This window comes from Bos indicus, chromosome 14, assembly GCF_029378745.1.
Source record: "Bos indicus isolate NIAB-ARS_2022 breed Sahiwal x Tharparkar chromosome 14, NIAB-ARS_B.indTharparkar_mat_pri_1.0, whole genome shotgun sequence".
NCBI classification, from domain to species: Eukaryota; Metazoa; Chordata; class Mammalia; order Artiodactyla; family Bovidae; genus Bos; species Bos indicus.
Genome location: NC_091773.1, coordinates 10695729 through 10722148, shown reverse-complemented (window position 1 = coordinate 10722148; position 26420 = coordinate 10695729). Strand labels below are relative to the sequence as shown.

Here is a 26420-nt window from a genome sequence, read left to right as displayed (position 1 = left end):
ATGGTTGGATGGCATTGCAGACTCAATGGACATGAATTTGAGCAAACTCCAGGAGAAAGTGGAGGACACAGGGGCCTGGCATGCTGCAGTCCATGGGGTGGCAGAGCCCAACACGACTCAGGGACTGAAAAACAACGGCAACAAAGTCCAGCTGGACTCCACTTGGAGAGCAGGCACTTGTGTTTGAATACCCTCTACCAGGCCAGAAGGAAAGATGACCACTTCCTGTAATTCTGATGTCATTCTTCTCTCAGGATAACTTTGGTGGGTTGGGGTCGGGTTTTAGTGGCCCCCTTACTTATAGATGTTGTCTGAGGACCCCCTGTGAGATCAAGGCTGCAGGGAGCATGAAAGGCAGACAGGGGTGGTGCCTGTTAGAAGCGTTATGTCTGGTCAGCGGGCTGAGTCCTGGGACTGGCTGGAAGAGACTATGGGTATTTGCAATGGAGCAGGGCCCTGGCGGGGGCGAAAAGGGGCTGACAGTGAGAAGGACACTTCTCACTTGGCCAAATGAAGCCTCAGAGGCCAGGCCTGCATCCAGAGAAATGCTCCTTTTTGCTTTAAGAGCCACACGTTATTTTGGTTAAAAAAAAAAAAAAAGCTGAAATGCGTGATGGTTATTTTTCAAAGGACAGTCCGTGACCACCCACATGAAAGTCACCTAAGTGGATTTGCTAAAGTACAGAACCCTGGGCCCTACCTGCTACACCCGGACCAACCCGCTGACTCAGAATCACAGGGGTTGGGGTGTAGGGTTTTCATTTTTAACACTGAAGTGTGAGACCCACAGGGTAAGCAGACGGGAAGACAGGATGGACACAGAGATGGGATAGAGAATAATGGGTGGGTTGGCAGAGGCATGGGGAACGTTGGGTACCTGCTCTGGGCTTGGCTCCCCGAGGACCTCCTGGCCCCATGGGCTTCCTGGGTGCGGGATCTGGGTGTGTTAGAGCCACAAGAATCCTGCCTGGCAGGGAGGGTTCTCCCAGCACAGGTGATGTGTTATCTTGAAATCAGCACTTCCCAGCCTGACTCATACAGGGAGTGACTTTACCATTAAGGGCCAGAGGGGCAGAGATGAGGAACTTATCCAGTTTCATTTTTGTTTTGAAACACAGCTCAACCTGGGGTGGTGTGTCCATGACCCCTGAGTACGCCTGTCTGTTAAAGGAAGTCCGGTTGCAGAACCATCCGATCTGCCCCCCTGGGATCTGAGACCCTGCCCTTCACCCCGGCCCCTCTGCAGAGAGCAGGCTCTAGGGGCACAAACGCCCAGCTAGGCTCCGCTTTCAGGCATGAGGTGGCGGCTGCTGTGGGGGAGACTGAGAAACCTCTGTGGGGCGAAAAGTCTATTTCCTCTGGAAAGGAGAGCAAAACGGCACTTTCTTTGGTTTCAATTATCGGTCAAGTTCTTACTGGCCCAAGGAGCTGAGAAATACTTGTTTGTCTCCGATTTAATAATAATAAAAGGAAAAGTAGGGACATTAGCCCTTTCGCCCTCCCCACTATACGAAGAGGCGACAGGTTCCAGCTTCCTCTGCTAAGGGCAGCTGTGAGCCATCAGGAAGGCTCAGCGGGGAGAGGGGAGAGGGGAGAGGGGGCTGAGCTGGGGTTTTCGGCATCAACAGCAGGGTGAGAGAGGGAGTTACCATGTACAGAGCCCCTAACTGACACCAGACCAGGTGTAGGTCTTACACTGTATTAAAAATTGTATCAAAGTAAAATGTGCACATCATACAGGAGGGCCTATTCCAAAATGTTTCCAGTTGTCTGCTCTCAGGCCTTCTCCTGAGGGCAGCAGTAGCATCCACATTTCACCGACAAAGCCTCCGGCTCAGAGGGGCCCGCTAACCAGACCACCTTCACTCGGCTACAGGGGTTGGGGGGGCAGGCAGCATCAACCCTGGGGCCAGAGAACACACTGCCCACATCTGTGCTCCCGGAGGCCACAGAGACGCATACTTTAGCCTGAACAAGTGTATTACTGGAGAAAAACCCAAGGCCACTTCACACATTCAGGGGACTGGCCTGGCTTTTGAAAGGCTTTGGAGTTTGTGATTCCTGAAAGTTCCATCTTCACGAGGACAACATCCAGGTTCAAAGGAGAAGGGAAGGACAGCATGCAGAATTAGAGAAAAATTTTGCAAACCACATATCTGAGAAGAGATAAGAGACTTTAGAGTATATAAAGAACTCCTACAACTCAATGAGAAATAGACACATGATCCAATCTTAACACAGACAAAATTTCTTCTTTTTTCTTTTTTTCCCTATGTTTCGGCTGAGCTGAGCGGCATGTGGGATGTTAGTTCCCGCGCCAGGGATCAAACCTGTGCCCCCTGCAGTGGAAGCACATCATCTTAACCACTAGATCACCAGGGAAGTCCTATTAAAAAGACAAAGATTCTATATGGCCAAAGAAGACATACACGTGGCCATTTAGCACATGAAATGATGTTCAACATCATTAGTCATCAGGAGGACGCAAATCAAAACCACAATGAGATACCATTCCACACCCACTTGGCTGGCTATAATAAAAAAGATAGATCATAACAAGTGTTGTCAAGGATGTGGAGAAATTGGAGCCCTCATATACTGCTGGTAGGAATGCAAAACCGTGTGGTTACTTTGGAAAGTAGTCTGGCAATTCCTCAGATGGTTACACACAGAGTTACCCTGTGTCCTAGAAATCCAACTCCTAGGTCTAGAGAGACGAAACCTACTAGAGAAATGAAAACATCCGTCCACACAAAAACCTACACGTGAATGTTCATAACAGCATCATTCATAATAGTCAAAGTAGTGGGAACAACCCAACCATGCAGCAATGGAGAAACAAAATGAAGGCCAGCCACAGAGTAGAGTAGTACAGTGGAAAAGAATGAAATACCAACATACGCTGCAACCCGGATAAACCTGGAAATGCAGGATACCGTTTATGACTCAGTTTATATGAAATTTCCAATAGAGACAAATCTCTACAGAGACAGGAAGTAATTTAGTGGCTGTTAGGGGTTGGAGGAAAATGGGAGTGATTACTAACAAGTACGAGGTTTCTTTATGGGTGAGGAAAAGGTTCTAAAATTGTGATGATGGTTGCACAATTCTGAAATGTACACTTAATGAGTGAAATGTATGGTATATGGATTATATTGAAATAAAGTTGTTTTTAAAAAATGCATAGGGTGGTGGGGAGGTAGATGATGGAGTTGCTAGTGTGGGGCCCTCCCCAGCGCTATTTCATCTCTGCATTTTAGCAGACTTTATTTAAAAAAAAAAAACTTTTGTTAACTTGGCATTCAGGGACGTAAAATTGGTAGCTTGGAATCAGACTTGGTAGAAATATTTACACCATGGGAACTGGCAAATGCTACAAATAAGGGCCTTTATATATATATATATATATATGTATGTATGCTACTGCTGCTGCTAAGTCGCTTCAGTCGTGTCTGACTCTGTGTGACCCCATAGACGGCAGCCCACCGGGCTCCCCTGTCCCTGGGATTCTCCAGGCAAGAACACTGGAGTGGGTTGCCATTTCCTTCTCCAATGCATGAAAGTGAAAAGTGAAAGTGAAGTCGCTCAGTCGTGTCCAACCCGTAGGGACCCCACAGACTGCAGCCCACCAGGATCCTCCGTCCGTGGGATTTTCCAGGCAAGAGTACTGGAGTGGGGTGCCATTGCCTTCTCCGATATGTATGTGTGTATATATATATATATTTATATATATATAAAATGTTTTGAGAGCTGTTTATGTATTTATCAGCATCACACCAAAGACAACACACACCCATAAAAGTGCATGTATCAGAGGCAAATAGCTCAATGAATTTTCACAAACAAAAAAATCTGTATGGCTTGCACCCAGAAGAAGAAAGACTAGTATCTGTACCCCAAAGTACCTCCCCAGGCAATGCAAGTTCCCTTCCAAGTTTCCCTTTGGGTTGCCATGATTTTGACTTGTAACCACACAGGTGACCTATTTTTGTACGTTATGTAGACTCAAAAGTGGCTTTTTTGCCTCATCATCTGTGACATTTATCCCTATTGTTCTGTATCATTGGTTCACTCTTGTTGCTCTAAACATTGTGTGAAGCTAGTCAACTTACAGAACCATTCTAAGATCCCCTGGAGAAGGAAATGGCAACTCACTCCAGTATTCTTGCCTGGGAAATTCCACGTACAGAGGAGTCTGGCAGGCTACCGTCCATGGGGTTGTAAGAGTCGGACATAACTGAGGGATTAAACCACCGCTCCTGGGAGGGACATGAGGGTAGTTTATAGGTTTTAAGTATTATAAATAGTCCTGCTATGATCCTGTGGTCATGTATGGATGTGAGAATCGGACTGTGAAGAAGGCTGAGTGCCGAAGAATTGATGCTTTTGAACTGTGGTATTGGAGAAGACTCTTGAGAGTCCCTTGGACTGCAAGGAGATCCAACCAGTCCATTCTGAAGGAGATCAGCCCTGGGATTTCTTTGGAGGGAATGATGCTGAAGCTGAAACTCCAGTACTTTGGCCACCTCATGCGAAGAGTTGACTCATTGGAAAAGACTCTGATGCTGGGAGGGATTGGGGGCAGGAGGAGAAGGGCACGACAGAGGATGAGATGGCTGGATGGCATCACTGACTCGATGGATGTGAGTCTGAGTGAACTCAGGGAGTTGGTGATGGACAGGGAGGCCTGGCGTGCTGCGATTCATGGGGTCACAAAGAGTCAGACACGACTGAGTGACTGAACTGATGAACACTCTAGCATGTTCTTTTGCCTGGCACATGCACAATTTCTACCTGGGAGTCTTGGGGCAAATCTGTTCTGTCCAGCTGTAGTAGACGAGACATTCAGCCAGCTTCACTTTGACTCTGCTCCCATTCTCTGCCTCCTCTGGCTCCCTTCCCTGCCCCTCTCCTTGTGAGCTGCTCACCACCTGCATCCCAGACCTTGGGCACAGACCAGACTCAGTCTCAGTTTTAGGCTGCAGACTGGACTGGGCTGGAAGGGAATGCAAGACAGCCTGGGTGCAATTGCAGGTCATCAGCTCTAGAACTTTCTAAAGCACAGCGGTAGAAAGGGACCCAGAGAGGGAAGCAGTCAACTGCTTTCCGGAGGTGGAGCAGGCCAGGGGAGTCCTGGTGTCTGGCCTTCCTAAGTGGTTCCAGCTGCGCAAGAACTAAGCTTGCACATTCAACGTATCCTTGTGCATCTCTGTTCTGCAGCTTAGTACACCGTAGAAAGAGGCCCGCTGTCAAGCCTCCTGTTTACTGGGTGGGAGTCGGCATATGCAGTGCAAGTGGGCAGAGCAAATGTGGACGAGCCCCCTTCCCAGCTCTGACCCCGGGATGGGAAGTTCTCCCTACCAAACACGACCCCTGTTTTCAACAGTGGGTGCTCTTTTACTTATTTTTGCTGGGAGGTTCCACGGGCCTGCTCATGCAAGGAATACTTGAAGGTCATCAACTGCATGTCAGTGGGCTTCCCTGGTAGCTTGCTGCTGCTGCTGCTAAGTTGCTTCAGTCGTGTCCGACTCTGTGCGACCCCATGGACTGCAGCCTACCAGGCTTCTCCGTCCATGGGATTCTCCAGGCAAGAACACTGGAGTGGGTTGCCATTTCCTTCTCCAATGCATGAAAGTGGAAAGTGAAAGTGAAATCGCTCAGTCGTATCTGACTCTTAGCGACCCCATGGACTGCAGCCTACCAGGCTCCTCCATCCATGGGATTTTCCAGGCAACAGTACTGGAGTGGGGTGCCATTGCCTTCTCCCCTGGTAGCTTAGACAGTAAAAATTCTGCCTGCATTGCAAGAGACCAGGGTTCTATGCCTGGGTCATGAAGATCCCCTAGAGAAGGGAATGGCAACACGCTCCAGTATTCTTGCCTGGAGAATCCCATGGGCAGAGGAGCCTGACTGGTTATAGCCTACGGGGTAGCATGTCAACACTGAGTAGATTTGTGTGGTTTCTCACTCATCTCTGAGGAAGGAGAGGTTCAAAGTCCTTGTTGGGAGGTGAGAGGGCTCTGTACCCCTAGCGGTACATGGGGGCCACCTGAGGATGCTGGTTAAATGCTGATTCCTGGGCTCCCTTCAGAGACGTCCAATCTCCAGGGACAGGGCCCAGGAGTCTGATTTAAATGCTGAGGGTCCAGGTGATGCTGGCCCAGATCTCAAACCTGGGCTTGCTTGCTTCTCAGGCCTGTGTGCAGATGACATGTTTGCCATTTCTCATCCTCAAATCGGCTTAGACCTATAAAGCAAAAGTTCAAATCCTGTCCGAAGAAGCGTGAAGCCGAGTAGGCGTCTTCCCTGAAGGTTTTGCAGAAGGTCATCGTTTTGGCCTTCCGAGTCTCTGACTAGGGTTTGTTGTGTAGTAAGAGTTTTGCAAAACAGCTGTGTTTATCGGAGCTCTAATTCCTGTTTCCAGGAGCTTAAGTGTTTCGGTGTTTGCACACGGGGCTGCTGTGTTCAGACAAGACACACTTGCGTACCCACCGCTTTCTTCTCGGTCACACGCTGCAGGCACAGACACGTTGGGTGCCAGCCTGACTTCTGCAGAGCAGCTGTCCAAGGAGTAAGACACATCCCCCCCCACCGCCACCCTGGGGCCCCTCCTGTAAAGGCCATCACTTCTCTGAGCTGCAAACTTCTTTGCGCTTCCTGGTTTATACTTCCCTGCGGCTGACCTGTCCCGCAAGGTTGGGTGGGCAGGCTCCGATCCCGTCTCTCTGGGGCAAAGGCAGCCAGGGGACAGAAGCAGCGGAGGCAGCACAAGGTCACGGCTGGGAGCTAACTGGGCCTGGACCTCTGGGTTTAGATCTGGCCTCGGCCCACCTCTCAAATAAACCGATTTTTGGCAAGTTATATCTTCACCTCTGAGCATCAGTCTTCCTAAAGTGTAAAATGGGGAGTATAGTTCCTCTTCAGTGGGTCTGGGATGAACATGGTTGTACTGATAAGGTACTGGACCCAGTGCCGTGGCCACAATGCTGGTTTAGCAGTTAGCATGCAGAGGGGCCTCCTGGGAAGCAGAAGGGCACGATCGCTGGGATGGAGCGTCCCTGCTTGTGCCTTCAACACTGGTCCCTGTTTCAGCTGCTGCAGGTTCACAACACACCATCCCACCAGCCCTTGCCCCAGTTTTTTGCCTCCTCTGCTGCCCCCCACCCCCATGCCCGCCCCCTGCAATCGTCACAGGCCTATGATGGGCACAGACTTCCTTCCTCCAGGAAACCTATTGGCTTTAAACGACCCCACATGCTGCGGATTCGGGGAAATCAAAGATTTCCATTTGGGATGGATGAGAACATCTGGGAAGCAAAGGAGAATGGGTTGAATAACCCAATAATTATCATCCCTCCCACCCCACCCCTGCCACACATACAGCCACATTCTGGGAGGAGGAAGACTCAAAAAACACAGCAGAGGGCACAGGGTCAGGGGAGAGGAGAAAACAGCAGGGCTGGGGAGGGAAGGCCGGGGGAGGCTGGGGCTGAAGCCAGGAAGCCTTGGGCTCACACTGCTGCCATGACTTACTGTGACCTTGGGCAAGTCACTGCAGCCTACGAGCGGATTTCCTCATCTGAACATGGACAGAGGAGGATTTCTGCCTCACAGAGGACTGACTCCACGTATGGGGAACAATGTTCCATCCACCGGTGCTGAAAGGACCCAAGGGAGAGAGCTCAGGGAGCTTGCCTGTTTCCGGGATCTCCGGGCCACTGGGGGCTCACAGAGTACTGGAGGGGCGGCTTTCAACGGGAGCCAGTCCGATGACCTCAGAGGCTGCTCCAGGTTTAAAACAATACATAACCAATGGAATTATTGCAGCATTTTGTAATTAGATGGAAAGTTGGCTGTCCCTTGGCCTGAAATAGCCAGGTAACCATGCAAGACTCTCCCAGATCCATCCTGATGGAAAGTCTCTGGCTTCTGTGGCCAAGGCCATCTTCCCCATCAGCTTGGCTTGTAGGGTTTATCTTGTTGAGGTGAGTGAACAGGCATTGAGAGCTACCAACTTTCATGAAAGGAAAGAAAACAGGCGCTGGGACCAACGCCATGGTCTTGGTCAGCTGTCCACTGCAGCATTTCTCTGGCTAGAATTTCGTGAGGGAGACCGTCTCCCACCTGCTGGAAATCCTGAGGACGGCCCTGGAGCCAGGACTGCTCACCTGGACCCTGAAGTGGTCGGTGAGTAACCATGATGGGTGCTGCAGGGGCCTGCACCTCCCTGAGCTTCCTGGTGGGCTTGCAGCTTCCCCTGGCTTCTTGAGGGCGAGATGAGATGACACAGGTTCAGTGCTTAGACTGGGGTCTGCTCACAGCCCAGCATTATCAGTGCTGACAGCTACACAACAGAAGCGCACACATAGCCCTTGGTCCGAGTAGGGACCAAGAACCTTCAGTGTATCCACATGTAACCTTTGGGGACTTCCCTGGTGGTCCAGTGGCTAAGACTCTGCACTCCAAATGCAGAGGGCTCAGGTTCGAGCCTCGGTCAGGGAACTGGATCCCACAAGCCACAACTACAGATCCTGCCCGCCACAACGAAGATCACAGATCCCATGTGCTGCAAATAAAGCCTGGCGCAGCCAAATAAGTACAGAAATATGTATTTAAGTTATGATAAAAAATGTAACATTCATGATGTTCCAGGATGTGCAGGCTGGGTGTCTGTAGGTGGGGGTGGGTTGGGGGTAGCGGGGTTGGGGAGGATAAAGAACTGAAATGCTAAAGGTCCATGGTTTGTTAAGCCGAGGAAAGTGATGCACATTCTTTATCTGAAGTGAATCTGAATGTAGAAGTTGCGAGACTTGTGTTATCTGTACCCACTCCCCCCGCAACCCCCCACAAAACATTGCCAAGTCAAGTTCTGATTTCCTCCAGTCAGAAGAGTCGTGGACAACTCACAAAACGGCCTGATGTCAGATGTTTGGGATCAACTGAGAATATGTTTATTTAAAAGCAATTTTAAATATTAAAAAAAGTAGAAATGAACACATACAGTACTGGAAAACAATCACATTAAATACATGTGAAATGACGAGTGTACTGATGTCTGAGCATAACATCCAGATGGGAATTCAGAATTTAACTTGTGGCGCTGTGGGATCCCTATACAACATGTTGAAGTTCTAGGCAATAAAAAAATAAATAGCAATTGCTGTTCAACAGTAAAATAAGACACACACTATTTGCAGAACATAACGTTCCCCACTGCGGGGGGGCAAAGAAGAATTAGCTATTTTTCCCGTAAGGTTCCATACCTTCAAAATACTCTCTATCATGTACAAAATTGCAGATAGCGGCTCACTGAGTTTAAGAACAATACCAGATTCAAACTCAACCAAGGTCGCCAAAGATATTTATTTATATCTATTTTTCCTATGTCCCACAGTAAGCTGGGTTAGAGAAAACTCAGATTCCTGATGGAAAACAAAAACAAAACCAGGAAAAAAACAAACAAGTGTTAAAAAAAAAAAAAAAAAAAGCATCTGTGTAAAAGTTGCTCTAAAAGAGGAAAAAAGAAAAAGAATTAATTCCATGTGATTTTAGACATCGTGCTTTCGTGTTCTTTTTTTAAAAAGCCAGTTTATTTTGAGATCAGCTGAAAATACCGTCGGCCACAAAAATGAACGGTGCTTGAATGTAACTTAAGCGTAAGTGAATGAATTGGTACAGTAAATGACTTCGGGAGGTGACTTCCTGTCCTGACACCCGGCTGCTAAACTACCGAGGCTGCCGACACTGTGGGCCACGCACACCAGCACGTCGGCTGGTTCCTCGTATCTGTGTGGAGTTCACGTGTGCCGCGATGCTGAGGAAGCAGTTGCTTAAAATCACTTTCCGATAATAGCTGGTGAGATCTGCCGCAGGTTTGTCATGCAAGGTTTATTGGTTCAGTGATCACGTGAGCAGAGCTAAGGTAATGCTCGCCGAGCACTGCGACTCGATTACAGAGGGCTCCCCTAAGGGTCTGGTTGGGAGCTGTGCTTCTGTGAAATGAACATTTCTCACTCGTTGCCAGGATGATCTGCTTAAAAATATTAGCTTCCTGCGCTGCTGCCAACGTAGCCGTTTAAGCAAGCGCACTGCAAGGACGACACGTGGGCCTCGGAATCCGAGAGCAGTCCCACTGACTGGGGAGCGGAGCGGTATTCTCTCCCCACATTCAGGCTGATGTAAAAGACTGAAAAACTGAGGATGGTCTTGATGGTCTGATGAAAGCGGCTGGGATGAGAAAAAAAACTGGGAGGGGCAGGGACCCCTGGCAGAAAAGCATGTTTCACAGTGCAATTCATAGCAGCGTTCAGAAACTTGGTTATGAATCGACTTGAAGATGAAGTGTCTGTTCAACAGAGCTGGGAAACTTATCTATGATTGGAGTTTACTAAAGGAAATGAAGAAAAAAAAAAAAGAAGGCTGGTTTCAGCACCTGAATTCTACAGCGGGGGTGGGCGGGGGAAAACGGTGGGCAGAACTGATTTCTGAATTAGTCATCTTCTTGAACACTCTTTTGAAAGTTTAAATTTATCCAGAACGAAAACTAAGAAAAGAATTTAAAACGGACATGTTAGAGGTGTTAACATAGTTGAAGGATGCTAATTCATAATGTGATATGTGCATTCATACTCTTGAGGAAGCCAAATGACTGACTGGAAACAAATATTTGTTGCAACCTTATAATTTCTGCTTTAATGGCAATCAAGTTTAAAAAAAAATGTACAGTTCAACTTATCCATACTATTCCTTTATAAAAGGCAGATTTCAGGTAAGCTTCTAAATGCATGCATAATGTAGAGGCTAATATTTTCTGGCAGTCCTTGGTTCTTGAAAGTTGAACTTCATCAGATGTGTCTTAAACTTCTGTGAAAATAGTCATGAAGGATATGTTATTTTTGCATAATGAGGTAATATCAGGGGCGGGCACTCATCTTCTTAAGACAGCATAAACCCACGTGTCTAAACCTGCGTGAGGCTGTGGGCACTGTAAAATGCCACCCAACGTTCTGGGTCAGTGGATACTTTGCTGAAGGAATAACACTTACACCGAACTGAGCGCTTTTCTGTAATAAATACCAAAGTCGGTTTTTGTAGCTGTAAACTGTGTACACGGATAACGACAGGCTGGTCTGTCACGGAGCGGAAAGATTCACCTGGAAGACAGTACCCACCTCTTTGCTAATGTTGCATTTTTCAGTAACACAATGGAGAATACTGTCAGGTTAGGAACAGAGAGGCAATGCTGTGCCCTTCAACGGTTGCTGGACACCATTTCTATTTGCAAAGCCAGCAGTTCCTATATTCCTGCTTGTTTGTTTGCTTGGAAAACAGCATAGAGAGAGATGTAAGTGCTAGATGCCAAGGATGGCTTTGGCAAACCAGTAAGGCGCACCGGGTCCCAAGGCTACCCTAATACTGGCGAAGGCAGAGACCATAGGGTATTTACAACACGTGCTCCGTTCCCCTCCTGAGGCGGCCCCTCCGGGAGCTTCCACTCGGCAACAGCAGCTATTTACACGGTGCGCACGGGGTCCCAGGGAGGCAGCAGTCTGGCATGACGGGTGCGGACAGTCTGAAGGCTCTGCTTTTTTTGCTAGTCCGACAGGATGTGGACAAAGGACACTGGGAAGACGCCCTTCCTCTCGGGCTGCCCCTCGATGTGCCCAATCTGCAGGGAGAAAGGAGAGGCATCAGGCAGGAGGCGGCCGGTGTGTCCGAACGCCCCCGGAGCTGATGCTGATGCAGGCCCCGGGGAGACACGACGAAGGCGCCACGCACGGCGGAGCCGCCTTCACAGGGGTTGCTTCACCGGCAGGCAGCCCCGGGAGGCAGACGGTCCTGGGGCCCTCACTTTCTACTCGAAGGGACAGGGCCCCCGAGGGGGGGGGGTGGGCCCGCCACGGTCTCTCCCGGGCTGCAGCCTCAACCACATGCTCAACCAGGCCTCTCGGCTGCCTCTCCCGCTGGGCGACCTCGCAAAGCGTGCTAAGCCTCCCTGTCTGTAAAACAGGGCTGAAAAACCCCTGCTTCTCAGCCTGTGGGGAAACTAAACCAACGATTCTATACATAAAAAGGGCTGCAACGCACCAAGAACTTGCTTTCTGGTTGTGGTGGTGAAGAGGATGCTATGAAAGCCTGAGAGCGATGAGGGCAGATTTTACAGCTGTTTTCTTGTCTGCTGCCTAAACCTGTCAGCCATCATTACCTGCCAAGGCTCCTAATAACCTCAGTTACATGAGGATTAACTGCATCGAAGAGAACCCTATCAGAAAAAAGACCAGTGACATGCACGCTGGCTTCGGATGACCATCACGGAGAAAGATGGGCGGCCTCCTTTGCTCCCCGGGCCTGGGGCCTTGGGTGGGCCTCTGTGCACCGGTTTCCATCTGGACAGAGGGGTTAATAACAAGGCTGGGATGACCCATGTCACTGGGTCTTAGTTGGCATCACACACGTGAGTCCTCAGACATTCCTGTGAGGGAGGGTGACTCGTGCCTCCCTTTTCAGAGGGGGAAACTGAGGCTCACAGGAGGCTGCACCCAGGGCCAGAGGGTGAGTCACGCCGGGATTTCAGCGCCCGTCTCCTTGTCAGGGATCTAACCCACCAGACTTCACGACAGACAGAGAGAGGGAGGGAGGGGGCAGGCCTCTGGTTTGTCAGCCTCAGTGCTCCTGACATTTGGGGCAGGGGGTTCTTTGTGGTGGAGGCTCCCCCAAACATCCCAGGATGTTCAGCAGAGGCCAGCAGCACCCACCCTGGCCAGGCCCTGAAGATCAGAATGTTTCCAGATGTTGCCACACATGCCTGGAGAGCGAGACTGCCCTGGCTGAACCACTGCTGTGGCCCAAGGAGCATCCTGACGGCTGTGACCGGGATTCTGGAGTCATGGTCTGGGCCCAGGGGGAGGAAAGGCGAAGGGCCATGAGTGTGCCCGTGTGTGTGTGTTTCTGGGCATCAGCAGGTCCTGGGCTCAGCGGTGAACCATGGGTCCCTTTCTTGACACAGAGGGCTGGGCCCTCTGGGCAGGATGGGGCTCTAGCTGCCAAGGAAGCAGAATTTCCACGCCCAGGGTGGGGAGTGATCGCCTCGGAGGCATCCGCCCGCTGCCCCTCTGTCCGGCAGGGCCTGCTGGAGGCTTCCTCCCCCGACAGCTTGGACAGCCGTGGACATGTCGGGTACCCTGCAGCCACCCAGGACCCAGGCAGCTCCCAGGCTGTGGTGGGGGGACAGGGATGCCTTTCCTTCCTGACACCTGGGCAGCAGGTTTTCATGGAAAAGGAGCTGTCATAGATGGTCTCCTTGAATCCTCCCCTGAAGTCATGTGAGGCAGGGATCCTCCTGATAGAACTTCAGGCTGGACGAAGATGGAGCCTGAGGATGTGTGGTGGGTGTGTGTGTGTGTGGAGGGGTTGGGTAATAGAGCCTGAGGATGTGTGGCGGGGATGTATGTGCACACAAGTATGTACGTGTGTGTGTACGTGTATTTCCTGGAGAAGGAAATGGCAACCCACTTCAGTATTGTTGCCTGGAAAATACCATGGATGGAGGGGCCTGGTAGGCTTCAGTCCATGGGGTCGCAAAGACTCGGACACGACTGAGCGACTTCAATGTCAATGTCAATGTGTACGTGTATGTGTGGTGATGGAGCCTGAGAACATTTGGCAGGTGTGTGTTTGTGTGTGTGTGTGGTGGTGGCGGTGGTGTTGAAGGGCGAGGCCTGAGCAGAGCTGGCTGGGCCAGTGTTGAATGAGTTTCAGTTTTGCATCTGCCAGAGAGTACCTGAGGCCTACAGGCTGCAGTGTGATAAGGGTACTCTCCTGAGCTGGTTTCGAAGCTAAGAGGCAGGCCAGGCACTGTGTCCTCGGGGGGCGTGTGCAGGCTGACCACGGACAGCGCCACGCAGCTGGTACGTACCCACCACTCCTGGTCCTCCTCCCCGGTGACCACGATCACCTCGCCCTCCATGAAAGTCAGCTCGTCATCGTTGTCCGCCTGGCAGTCGTAGATGGTCTTCACTCGCCTCACCTTGCTCTTCCCCTTCAAGAAAGCAGCGGGGTTTTAGCTCAAGGGACTTGAGGTTTTAGACTGAAGGGAAAGGAGGACACGATGACCCCGGGCAAGTGGCTTCACCTCGCCGAGCCTCAGTTTCTCCTTGATGAAAGGGGGGAGCGCCCCCAGCCCTGGGTGCTCTCCAGATAGAAGGGCCCCTCCGCCCAAGGCAGCAGGGGAGCCCACTGAGAGTGTGGGGGGCAGGGGGCGGGTAACCATAGATGACTTCCATCTGAGAGCAAACATCACGGGGAAGGGATCAAAATCCAGCTTCACCAGAAACAAGCGATGTGCCCGACCCCGCCCCGCCCCGTGGCAGCCTGCAAAGATGACAGCAGATTCTAAAAATGGTTTGGGGAAACATGATGTAAAGCAGACCAAACACATGCAGCATAAACACATTTCTCAGCCCCTCATGCAAAGCGCCGTGTCAGCACACGCTGCTGAAACAGAGCAGGGGAGCCCGGGGCGGGGGCGGGGGACTCCAGGCAGTTCCCCAAAACGTTTTAGTTTCTGACCCATGTTTAATGGAGCTTTTGGTTGTTAGATTTCCAGTTCTCTGCAAACAGGAAGATGGAAATAGAGAACTGACCTTCCAAAGGATGCTTCTGGCGCCTGGCTTATTAAATAATTAGGAATTAAAAAAAAGCAAGCTGTTACGCTCAAAGTCTAGGGTCAAGTGCTTTTCCTCTTGGTCCGTTGGTTTCTCCCGCACTCTCCCCGATGACCCACTTGCTTCTACAATTCCCCTCCCCGGGCTAACCCAGAGCTGGTGGGGTCTGAGAAGCCGAGGGCTATGGCCAGTCGAGATCTGAAGTCTTTTCAGCTCTGACTCTGTGAGCAAACTGGAAGAACTATGTGCGACCATTTATAACAGGGAGGGTTAAATGAGATAATAAAACGGTGAAGTGTGCAGCAGCACAGACTGGAATTGTGTACATCAAGGCCAAGGGTGGTGCTCAGGCTTCTGGAGAGCCCGTGAAGAGCAAGCATCCACCCATGAACATGCTTGTGGCCCCCCACCCGGGAGAGGATCTGTTCCACTATTCTCACCTTTCCTTTAGTGTTGAAGGGACACACTTCCATCACAATGTTGTTTTCTCATGGGAAGATGTGAGCAAGGCTTTTGGTCCCCCTGCTAACTGTGCTCCTTAACCCGGGGTGCTCCCACCCCTGTCAGGGTGCAGCGTGGGCAGGACAGACAGCACATGTGCATCTTCCCAGAGCTTCATTTTTCCAAAAAAAAGATTTTTTTGGGGGGGTGGGGGTGGGGAGGGAAAGGCATGTTTAAAGCAAAAAGGACATATTATAGAGTAGAAGGCATTTTGTGAAAATGAAGGGCTGGGAGACTTCAAACCAAACTCTATGTTGGTTGGTACAAGTCTCTTTGGGCTTTGTGTCCAATTCCTCCAGAAAGGTGCGGAGAAAAGCTGAGGTGTGAGGCCACTTTCCCGGGACCCTGGGAAAGGAAAGGTCTCCTGCTCAAGGACCACAGACAAGGGCGACCACTTGCTGGGCGCTGCTCACACTTCCCTGCATTTCATTGCCCGTGAAGCCAGGCAGTGTTCTAGCCCCTTTCTGTGAAGGAGGAGACAGAGGTTCAGGGCCATGAGGAGGTGGCCACGGCCCCGTGGTCACAGGGCAGGCAGGTCCTGATGCCTATCTGCTGGGGCCCACAGCCCAGCCCCAACCCCAAGGCCTTGCGCCCCCCACGACACCTGACACCCGACTCCAGGCTGGCTGGGTGAGCACGTGCCTGGGTTTCTGAGCACCACTCACCGTGTTGATCTTCCTGGGCAGCGGCACAGGTGTCTCTGGCAGGGTGGGCGTGAGGTCGTTGGTGTCCTCAGACGCCTGCTTGGGGACGTTCGGGGACAGGTCCGCCGGGTGTGACTTGGGGGTGAGCTCCAGGGGTGGCTGGGCCTTGGGCGAGGCGTCTCCCGTCTGGGGTTTTGCCAGCAGCTCCCCCAGTTGTGGCTTGGGAGGCAGGTCTTTCACCTGGGGCTTGGGGGGCAAGTCTGCGAGCTGGGGCTTGGGGGGCAGGTCGCCCAGCTGTGGCTTCGGGGGCAGCTCGCCTGGCTTAGGTGGTAAGTCTCCAATGGGGGGTTTGGGAGCCAGTTCCGTGGGCTTCGGGGGCAGGTCCCCGGGTGGCGGCTTCTGCGGTAACTCTGTCAACTGGGACGACTTCTGGAAGATCTCAGGTGGGACGTTGGCTTTGTCGAGGGAGAGATGATGGCTGGTCTCTGTTTTCCTTAGTGCCACTGCGGGAGGCAACCACAGAGAGGGGTCACGGGCAGGACTGACCCTGAGCAGGCGCCCCAGGCGGTCGCAGGCCCAGACCCCACATGAATTGGCCTGCTTTTAAAAAAGGTGAAAGTTGGAAGCCTGGAGGCATCCACCTTACAATGGATGATCTTATGCCTCAGTTATGTAAGAACAGGACATCCAAACTCACTCAGAAGTGAAAAAAACAAAAACAAAACCCCACAACTATACACATAATAGATCCTCTGGAGAAGGGAATGGCAACCTACTTCAGTATTCTTGCCTCGAAAATTCCATGGACAGAGGATCCTGGTGGGCTACAGTCCATGGGGCCGCAAAGAGTTAGACGTGATTGAGTGACAAACACTCACTTTTTCATACACATAATACAGATTATAGAAAACTGAAAGGTGCAGAGTTAAAAGGAGAAGTTTTCTGTAAGTCTACTGCATAAATTAGCCATTTAAAATATTTTGGTATAATTTCCTTCTGGACTTCTCTATGTATCTTTCATAGATAAAACATCTACTCTTATCTATATACTGATTTAGCAAGAATATTCACCACGTTTATAAACATTGTTCATTAGTACTAAGCATATACTTTTCATGCTGCATCCTATTCCGTTCTATAGCGGTATCATTCTAATTTCTCACGTTTTATATGATGTACACACTGTGTAAGAGGGAAAAAGTTTCTCCTCTTACCACTCCCACCTACCACCCCTTTAAGGTCACCTCCGTTCCTTTTTAGTGATGCCCATCCGTGTATATATGAATTATCTTTAAAAGTCAGGGACTACAACAAATACATTCAATGGGACTACAACACCTACGCTGCCTGCAACTTTGCTTCCCATTTAATATACTTGGGAGAATGTCTATTAACATGGGACTACAATACATACACTGAGAAGGAAACGGCAAGCCACTCAAGTATTCTTGCTTGCTACAGTCCATGGGGTCGCAGAGTCGGATGTGACTGAACGACTCACACGCACTCACTCACATACACACACACACTGAACGACTCACACGCACTCACTCACATACACACACACACATGACATACATTGTCTACAACTTTGGTTTTTCTGCATTTAAAATGCTTGGGAGAATTTCTATTAATAAGTCACTTCCTCCTCCTTCTCTTTAAAGGTTGTGTAGTACTCCATCGCTTGGAGAGTCTACGGTCTGAACCTTCGCACAGCTCTAACCAGTGGAACTTAAGACATATCTCCAAATTGGGCTCCACTACTTGGTTACCAGCTGTGTGACCCTGAGCAGGTTACAAACCCCCTCACCCTCCTCATCTCTAAACCACGAGCTGACATAACGCATATGCCAACAGGACGAGGTAGACTACAAACCCCCTCACCCTCCTCATCTCTAAACCACGAGCTGACATAACGCATATGCCAACAGGACGAGGTAGACTACAAACCCCCTCACCCTCCTCATCTCTAAACCACGAGCTGACATAACACATATGCCAACAGGACGAGGTAGACTCTGGGTGTGGTATCAGAATATTACGGAGCATTAGCACCGCTGCTGAGGCAAGGTTCCTTGAGGCCAGGATTCACCAAGCACACAGTGGGTGCTCAGTGAGGACACAGCTGACTGAAGCACACGGAGGAGCCAAACTAAGAACTGTATTCTAAAGACACAACGCTCAGAGAGAGACTTTTTAAATGTTTTGTTTTTTAAAAAAGAAAAGACAAACCCCAGTGTTGGAAGGTCACAGCTACCCTGCAGCTGCTCCTGCTCAGGGCCTGCTGGGCCACATCCCTTCCTAAGGAACTCAAATTTCAAGGGCACCCTGCTCACGGGCCGGCCGGTGAGCTTCGGCCAACGTGGCACAGTTCAGAGAGTGACAACAGCCCCATCAGATTCCTCTCTTGGAAGTCAAGATATTGGGGTAAACAAAGCCTGAGGCAGGTGGCGATGGGGGAACAGCCGGGGGAATCCCCTGAGGCAGCGGAGCTGAAAAGCCTAGCTCTGAGCCACACTTACGGGGGAACAGAAACCATGAGGAAGTGCTGGGCCGCCCAAACAGGCACCTCCGGTTCTAGGAATTTATCCAGAAAAGGGATCAAAGCCAGGGCACATGCCTGTGCCAGGGTGTTCAGCATGACACTGTTTATAGTGAAAAGAAAAAAACTGTGAACCGGGTGAATGTGGAAGAGGACAGACTACTTAACACGGCCACGTATCAGATACCGGAGCACTACGCAGCCAGTAGGAGTACAATTAATCTCATGGAAAGGGCTCTTGATTCACTGCATGACAAAAACCAGCTTCAGATCAGATCAGATCAGCCGCTCAGTCAGCTTAAATAGTGACATAAAAAAATCATAGGAAAAAGACTGAGAGGGCCGACTAAATTGATTTATCCTGGGTGGCGAGACTTTGGGTGGTTTGTATTTTCTTTATACTTCTTTGCATTTTAAAAATCTAGAATGAATATAGGTTAATTTTATACTACAAAGAAATATGAAAAGAGACGGTCTCCCCTCTAAAGAAGTCTCTCCTCTGACTATTTTATTTCCAAGATGATTTTGTGTTTTCCCCTCTCTAATTCAAAGTCCTTTGTGAGCTTCATTCTTAAAAAAAAAAAAAAAAAATTATTTATTTATTTGGCTGTACCACATCTTAAGTTTCGTCATCTGATCTTAGTTGTGGCATTTAAGATTTTCCCTGACCAAAGATCGATCTTGGGCCCCCTGCGTTAGGAGTGTGAAGCATTAGCCACTGGACTACTAGCGAAGTGCCTGAGCTGCATTCTTAACTCTGATGGACAGACAAGCAAATTTCCCCCCAAAGTTGGACGACAAAGAGTACTCTGCTCGAATGAGGACATCAAGAGCAAGAAAGGAGTGAGAATTCCACCCCATCCCTGGGACTTCCTTGGTGGTCCACTGGTTAAGAATCCACACTTCCACTGCAGGGGATGTGGGTTCGATCCCTGGTTGGGGAACTAGAATCCCGCACGCTGCAGGGCACAGTTGAAAAATAAGAAAAAGACCTGGGGGGTTATGGTGCATGCAGGCAAGGTTGGTTGGAAACAAACAGATTCAGCCCTTTGAACAGCAGTGTGGTACAGAGCTTAGGTGCTGAACACTCTGCCCCGGGCTTTGACCGTTCTGTTCCTGAGAAGAGGCTCTAAGGACAAAACTGAGAAGGAGGAGGAAGATGAAGAAAGAGTCCACATGCTCTTGGCTCATGTTTCCAACAAAAGGGGGCGCCAAGCAGAGAATGGCAGCTGCTTGATGACACAATCCTAAGTGGAAAAACCCAGGATGCAGGACTGGACTTTCACTGTGATGACAGCTAGGGAAGAATGTAAGGGACCAAGAATGTAAGACCAAGTCACAGCCCAACACTATGGTGACTCTGTTCAGGTTGGAGAGCCCCCTGAAGTTTCTCTACTTCTGCCCTTTAAAACTCATTAAACAAATGGCTCCATGCAGCAGTCAATCCCCAGCTGAGAAGGTTTTCACTAAGCCCTTTAAAAGAAGCCCAAAGAATTCCCTGGTGGCTCAGATGGTAAAGAATCCACCTGCAAAGCAGGAGATCTGGGTTCGATCCCTGGGTCGGGCAGATCCCCTGGAGAAGGGAATGGCAACTCACTCCAGTATTCTTGCCTGGAGAATCCCACGGACAGAGGAGCCTGGAGGGCTACAGTCCATGGGGTTGCAAAGAGCCTGACACGACTAAGCAACTAACACTTTCAAAGAATTTAAAAATAAGTGACGTTTGGGAAGGAAAATCAGCGAGGTGTGGTCAGTCCATGGGGAAGTGCCGGCAGGTGCTGGGGAGGACGGACGGGCAGGAGAAGGAGCTGCGCCCTGTCCCTCTCAGCATCACAGACGCCCTCTGCCTCTGGCTGAGGAGGCTCAGAAATACACCCGGACTCTGCTTGTTTTCTGGGCGAGACAAGGACACACTGGATGGATGGCGCAGGAGCCACTGATATAACACGGAGCACCCTAGCTCTTCTGCTGGGGAAAGACTGCAGGGCCGGGGTGGGAGAAGGCAGACCAGGGAGGAGGCTGCAGAGTCGAGACAGGAGAGGATGGTCTGGGAGACCACGGTGAGAGTGGAGACACGGGAAGATACAACCAACGGAGAACCAACAGTGTGTGTGGATGGACGAGGGGCATGGGAGGAAGGGAGGAGCTGGGCTTCTCTCCTAGGTTTAAGATCCAATCCCCTGGACCTGGACAATATCGCCTATAACAGACAGGGACGCTGTGCAAGGAACAGGTTTGGCTGGCGGGGGTGTGTGTGTGTCTGTGTGTACCTAGACAATATTGCCTGTAACAGACAGGGACGCTGTGCAAGGAACAGGTTTGGCTGGAGGGTGTATGTTGTGTGTGAGTGAAGGGTCTTCAAAATCTTAAGTTGAGAAGCTGTCAGACATCTGAGCAGAGACACGACAGTGGCAGGTGTGTGGGAGTTTAGATTATGGAGGGTCACTTGGACTGCATACATGGCACAGAGGTGCCGAGCTGGGTACCCCAGGGAATGAGGGCAGATTCAGAAGAGAAGTGACTGCGAATGAGCCAATCTCTGGAGGCTGCGGACACGAGGGGAGGGACTGTCAGTGCCATAAGAACAGGATGGTGTCCACAGGCCAAGTGCGGAGACAGTAACCAGCCGGGCCAAAGGCTACAGACAGGCCGAGCCTGATCACCGCTGACGGCCTCGTGGAGGGGTTTTAACAGAGACACATGAATGGATCTCGGCGTGGAGAACTGGTAGCTGCGAACCTGACAGAGAGAGAGGCAGTCAGACGGCGTGTCCCTCTTGACAGAAAAGCACACTGCTGCCTGGGAAGGAGTTTTGCCAAAGCCTGAACTAGGAGCATCTGATCGGGTCTCCTGATCCAACTTCCAGTTGACAGGAAATATGCGAGGACAGAGGAACGTGTTAAATGACCACATGGGGCGCCGATCAGCAGAATCCAGCCTTTGCTAAGTACGGTCTCACCTCGTCCTCACGAAACCTGGTGGAGCAGGTGCCCTGGCCCCGCTGATGGGTGAGGAATCTCAGGCTCAGCGAAGCTTCTGAGTCCCCTGCCCGGGCCTCACAGCTAGTAAGCAGGAGAGCCAGTACCGGTTCTGAGGTCTCTCTCATATTGTTTGCAAGAGAAGAAATGGTATCTGGGGATACTAATGATGAATCTTCTGAAAAAGCATTGCTTTTTTTAAGCAAAAGTTTGGTGTTTGTTAATTACAAAACTTGAGCTTATAAATATTTTTATTCACTGAACAAATATTAATTATACATCTCTCACATGTCAGCTGCTGCTCAAGGCCATCTGAGATAAAGCAGGGGCCAAAAGAGACAGACAGCCCCGATCCCTTGGAGGGTGCAGTGACAGTATAATTACATGTAAATATGAAAGAGAGGATGAGACGGTTAGATAGCATCACCGACTAAATGGACATGAGTTTGAGCAAACTCTGGTAGATAGCCAGTGAAGGACAGGGAAGCCTGGTGAGCTGCTGTCTCTGGCGTCGGAAAGAGTCAGAGAACAAACAGGATGAAAACGAGAAATCTTACCTTTCTGAGGTAGTTTAGGAAGAACTCTTGGGCCAAGTGCAGTCTTTGCAGAACCGGTGCTAATGAATAAATAAGAATCGTTTATGATCTCAGAGCGCTATAAAATCAATAGTGAAATAGTATACAAGGAAATCATAGAAATTCACCGATTTATCTATCTAAAATTGCTTTCAACATTTCCCTAACAAAAGATTATAGTCCACTTTCCCAGATTTGAAGCTTGCCTCCATTTCCCTGAGGATTATCTTTTTATTCCCAAGTCTGCAGAATGGAGTCAAGAGGGAAAGTAACAAAACCACCACCAACCCTCTGAGTGAAAAAGCCTGATCCCTCTCCTTCTTGACACCTTTCCCTGAAGGAACAATGCTGATGAAAGCGCTGGGCACCCTGCAGGTCCTGGGCCAAGCGCGCTGCTCCGAGGCAGCTCTTCTCATGCGACCCCACGTGTTATGCGTGTCTCCTCCACCTGCAGCACAGGAAACCAGAGCCTGTGCACCTCCAGTGACCCGTGGACGCTCCCAAGGCTGGTCAGTGGCAGAGCTGGACATGCAGGCCCAGCTCCATTGGACTCCAGAGCCCTTACTTTTTCCTTGCACCAGAGCTAACAGCTTGGGTCTCAGGCCTCCAGGCTTTCCCTGAGTTGTTCCTCTTCTTGAACCATTTGTAAATGAGCAGAGGAGAAGAGCCCCGGAAAGCAGGCCCCAGGCACAGAAGCTGCCCCATGTCATCTGGTATCAGGGACTCCCCAACGCCCCTGCCACCACCGAGATGCCAGCACTGCAGGAGACAACTCTCAGTGGGAACCTGCTCTTTCTCTTTAACAAGAGGCTGTGACTGTGCTCAGGGAACCCCAGGGGCCCTGAGGACCCAAACAGCACAGCATCCCAGTGCCAAACTCGTATCTGCCAAGAGCCCCTTTTATTACCTCGTTATCCTCTGCTGTCCTCTGATGGCCTAAGAACTGACTCCACCCCTCGTCTATCCTAATTGCATTTAAAAGGACAGGAAAAGCCAAACCAGCCAAAAAGAAAACAAAGAGCCCAATAAAGAAGATGAAATGCACGTGTCTTTCATCCTGGCCCACAAATCACTCCTGGTCTGAGTGGCTCTTTCCTTGGCTCCCTCGAAATTCTAAGGCTTCTGGGCTACTCGAGGCTAAGGCTGGTGAGATCAAGCCACCAATGAACTAGAAGGGTTTTGCCTTGAACACGTCTGGTGCGTGTTTTGGCCTCAGCATCTTCGCAGGGATGCATGTCTGCTCATCACAGACGTGAGCTCGATGCTTTCCCAGCCTGGGTACTGAGGCCAGATGCTTGGAAGCATCTCACACGGGAGACCTGGGCTGGATGCTGTGTGTGGATCTGGGCTTCTTCGCGTGCTGCGGGGGGTGGCGTGTGCACATGTATGTAAGCGTGCGTGTACGTGTTGGGGCTCGATTCCCTGTAAAAACCATTAGTGGGCACTTCCTCCACGTCAGACTCCCTCCCCTGGAAGACCCGCCCTGGACCTGGGGTTGAGAGACCCCCAGGCAGTGCGTGTGGGGGGCGCTGAGCGCGAGGGGCAGGCAGTGTTCACTGTGGCGCCTGAGAACCCCCCGGATTGAGTCCCGGGGCCCCGCGTCCTCATCTGCAAACCTGAGGGCAGCAGCAACTGGGCTGCCTCACGGGCTCGTAGAGACAAAAACAGGGCGGCGGCCTCGACAAACTCTGGAAGGCAACCCCCAAGCACCAGCTGACTCCTCCTGCCTGAGCTTTTGGGTTGGGAAGCGGCTCCCTGTGTCCTCATCTGGGATCCAGTCTCCGGGGAAAACCCTCTGTGCTGGGACCGGGTATACACTGTCCAAAGAAACTCTTCCGAAGCATCTCATTTCGGTGAGAGGAGAGGAGAAAGGGATGCCCCTCTGTTAGCCTAGCTTAAAGAAATCTTACAAACAGGAGACTTGGAAAGAGTCCTATTTTTATGTTTGAAAATCTCTAGGCTATTGGATCTCCCCGAGGATTATCTTTTTACTCTCAGGTCTGCAGGATGGAGCTAAAAGAGAAAGTAACAAAACAAAATGACTTCATTAAAAAATTGAAAATAAGAACTCATTCCAGCACAGACTGTGCAATCCTCAGAAAAGTGAGGTCCATTCCCGCCTGGAATCTGGAGATGGAGGTGCTGATCCCCTGAAACACCATCCGCAGACCCTGTCCGGGCCCTAGAACTGTGTGCCGAGGGGGGCCATGCAAAGAGATGGAGGCTTTCCGGTTCCCATCACGGTCAGCATCAGCTGGTGGGCAGATGGCCTTAAGCAGACGGCCCCCAAAGCCCACTTGTATAACTGTCCACGGCGACCCTAAGCGGCCCCTCAGGGGAGTCCACGCAGAGATGGCTCACCTCGACTGCTGGGACAGGCCCTCGAACTTGTTCGTGGTCTTACTGGACGATGAGGGACCCACGTCGTTACCTAGGGGAAGACAGGATTAAATGGACCAACAGCTGCAGGTCACAGGGCTGCAAGAGGTCCCACACACAAACGCACTCAAGTTTCATTACTCCCTGGAGATGCCCTGAGAGCCACGTTAATAATAGCAACTGCTGTGTACTCAGCACTGACTACCAGTGAGGTACTGTGCTAAGTACCTCACAGTCATTACATCTATGAGATACATATTATTGTGTGGGTGTGCTCAGTCATGTTCAACTCTCTGCAACCCCATGGACTGTAGCCCACCAGGCTCCTCTGTCCATGGGATTTTTCTGGCAAGAATACTGGAGTGGGTTGCCATTCCTCCTCCAGGGGATGTTCCCAGGGACTGAACTCGTGTCTCCTGCACTGCAGGTGGATTCTTTACCCCCTGAGTCAGTGGGGAAGCCCAGACATAGCATTTGCCTTCCGGTTTACATAAGAAACAAAGAAGTAAAGCAGAGGCCAGGGTCAAGCAGCTGGTAAGGGTCAGAGCTGGGATGCGAAGCCAGGCAGCCCTCCTCCAGGGTCTGCAATGAACCCCTACCCCTGCCCCTCCCACCCCAGCCCCATAACCTACAGAAGGAGAGGCTGGTTAAGTGCTCAGATGGAACCTCCTGGATGGGGCTGTAACACCAGGACATCGACGCATGAAGAATAGGGCCAGGCTTCCAAATACAGATCTGGTTTAATGAGACACTCCTTCTAACCATCAGTCTATTTCCACGAGTCTGCAGCTTAACCCTGAAGGTCTTCCTAAGCAGCCTCTCACGGCATCCTCAGAGCTGAGACTTCCTTTAAGGCAAGCGTTTCTTTTCAGTGTGGTGCTCACATCTCACACTTTCAGACTTAAATGGGTCATAACAATCAAAATGTCAAAGAAAGTTCTAGACAAGGGGAATATGCTGCTGCATCTGCTCATTCCTGCTCCAGGTAGAAAACACCCCAAACCAGTGGTTCTCACCCTATTATGCATGAGCACGAGACCACCAGGGCTGCAGGAGCCCCCGCTCTGCTCGGGGCCACCCACTCCGCTGTCTCACAGACAAGCCAACACGTCAGGGGCTGGGGCGCGACACCGCAGCTCAAACAGCCGGCATCCTCACTTCACCCTCTCCTCTGGCCACCTTCCAAAGATGCTACGTGTTTTTACGCCTCTGTGACCTTGGTGCCTGTGTTCCCACTCTCTGCAACACCTGTCCCCTCCCACCTGTGGTAAATTCCTCTGCCACCTTAGAAAAGAGTCTCTCGAAAGTCGGACTCAGTCCCTTCATCTCCCGGGCGAGCCTACAACCGTTAATCACAGAGGACGGTCAGGGTGCAGATTCTAGAGCCAGACAAGCCTGGCTCTGGAGTCCAGGTGTAGCCCCTGCCCAGCGGGCATGAGTTCTGATGACACTGCTTTTCCTACCGAGTCTCAGTTCCTGCCTGTACGAAAGAGGGATAACAGTTACTACTCCACTAGACGGCGTGAGCATCACGGGGGAGAAACCACGGAGGGTGGTGCACATCACAGGGGCGAGACACGAAGGGGGATCGCTGTTCCGAGCTCTCTGATGCGATGTAATGAAAATGGTGATGATTTACTTCCTCAACAGGTGAGCGCTTTGCTGACAGGGGCTCTGCCTTGTCCGGCTCCGTGGTCCTGCTCTCCAGCCCGGTGTCTGCCCAAAGCCGCCTCTGGGTGCTGCTGAAGGAAACTGCAGCCCACAGAGCCGCTGCCACCACTTCCCTGCCCCCAGTCTGGCTTCTCCCACTCCTTGGGGGTGAGGGTGGGCCTGGGCAAGGCATCTGAGGTTGGGCAGACAGGAATCCTGCCTTTCTCAGAGCCAGGCAAAGGCCACCTGCCATGCCTGGGAAGGCAAACGTGGCTTAGCAAAATTTCCAAAAAATAGGAGAGCAAGGTTGGAGGGAGGGGGAGGAGCATGAGCGTGGAAGCGGCTCAATCCTTCTCCTCTCTCTGTGCCATCTGGGAAGGACTGTGCTGCACACACAGATGTGCAGGAAGGGATGGTGGCAGACAAGACGAGGGGCAGACAATTTAAGAAGCTGTGGCCAAGGATGTCCCTGCTGGTTCAGTGGTGAG

General features: G+C 50.9%; 1 protein-coding gene and 1 non-coding gene across 5 annotated transcripts in view; one reads left to right on the top strand and one right to left on the bottom strand.

Moving 5' to 3' along the window:
• The first annotated feature begins 8429 nt into the window (after positions 1 to 8429).
• TRNAW-CCA (transfer RNA tryptophan (anticodon CCA)) lies at positions 8430 to 8502 on the top strand. Its single transcript has one exon. It is a non-coding gene; the product is annotated as a tRNA-Trp (tRNA).
• A 426-nt stretch (positions 8503 to 8928) lies between these two features.
• The window catches only part of ASAP1 (ArfGAP with SH3 domain, ankyrin repeat and PH domain 1), a 339744-nt gene continuing 322252 nt past the window's right edge, over positions 8929 to 26420 (bottom strand). For all 4 annotated transcript variants that reach the window (XM_019973810.2, XM_019973812.2, XM_070802437.1 and 1 more), the window contains 5 exons: positions 24265 to 24334; positions 21886 to 21944; positions 15830 to 16311; positions 13916 to 14038; positions 8929 to 11668 (listed from right to left, as the gene is read on the bottom strand). In XM_019973810.2, coding sequence (XP_019829369.2) covers positions 11594 to 11668; positions 13916 to 14038; positions 15830 to 16311; positions 21886 to 21944; positions 24265 to 24334 — 809 coding nt within the window. In that variant the 3' untranslated portion in view covers positions 8929 to 11593. The remainder of the gene's footprint in view (positions 11669 to 13915; positions 14039 to 15829; positions 16312 to 21885; positions 21945 to 24264; positions 24335 to 26420) is intronic.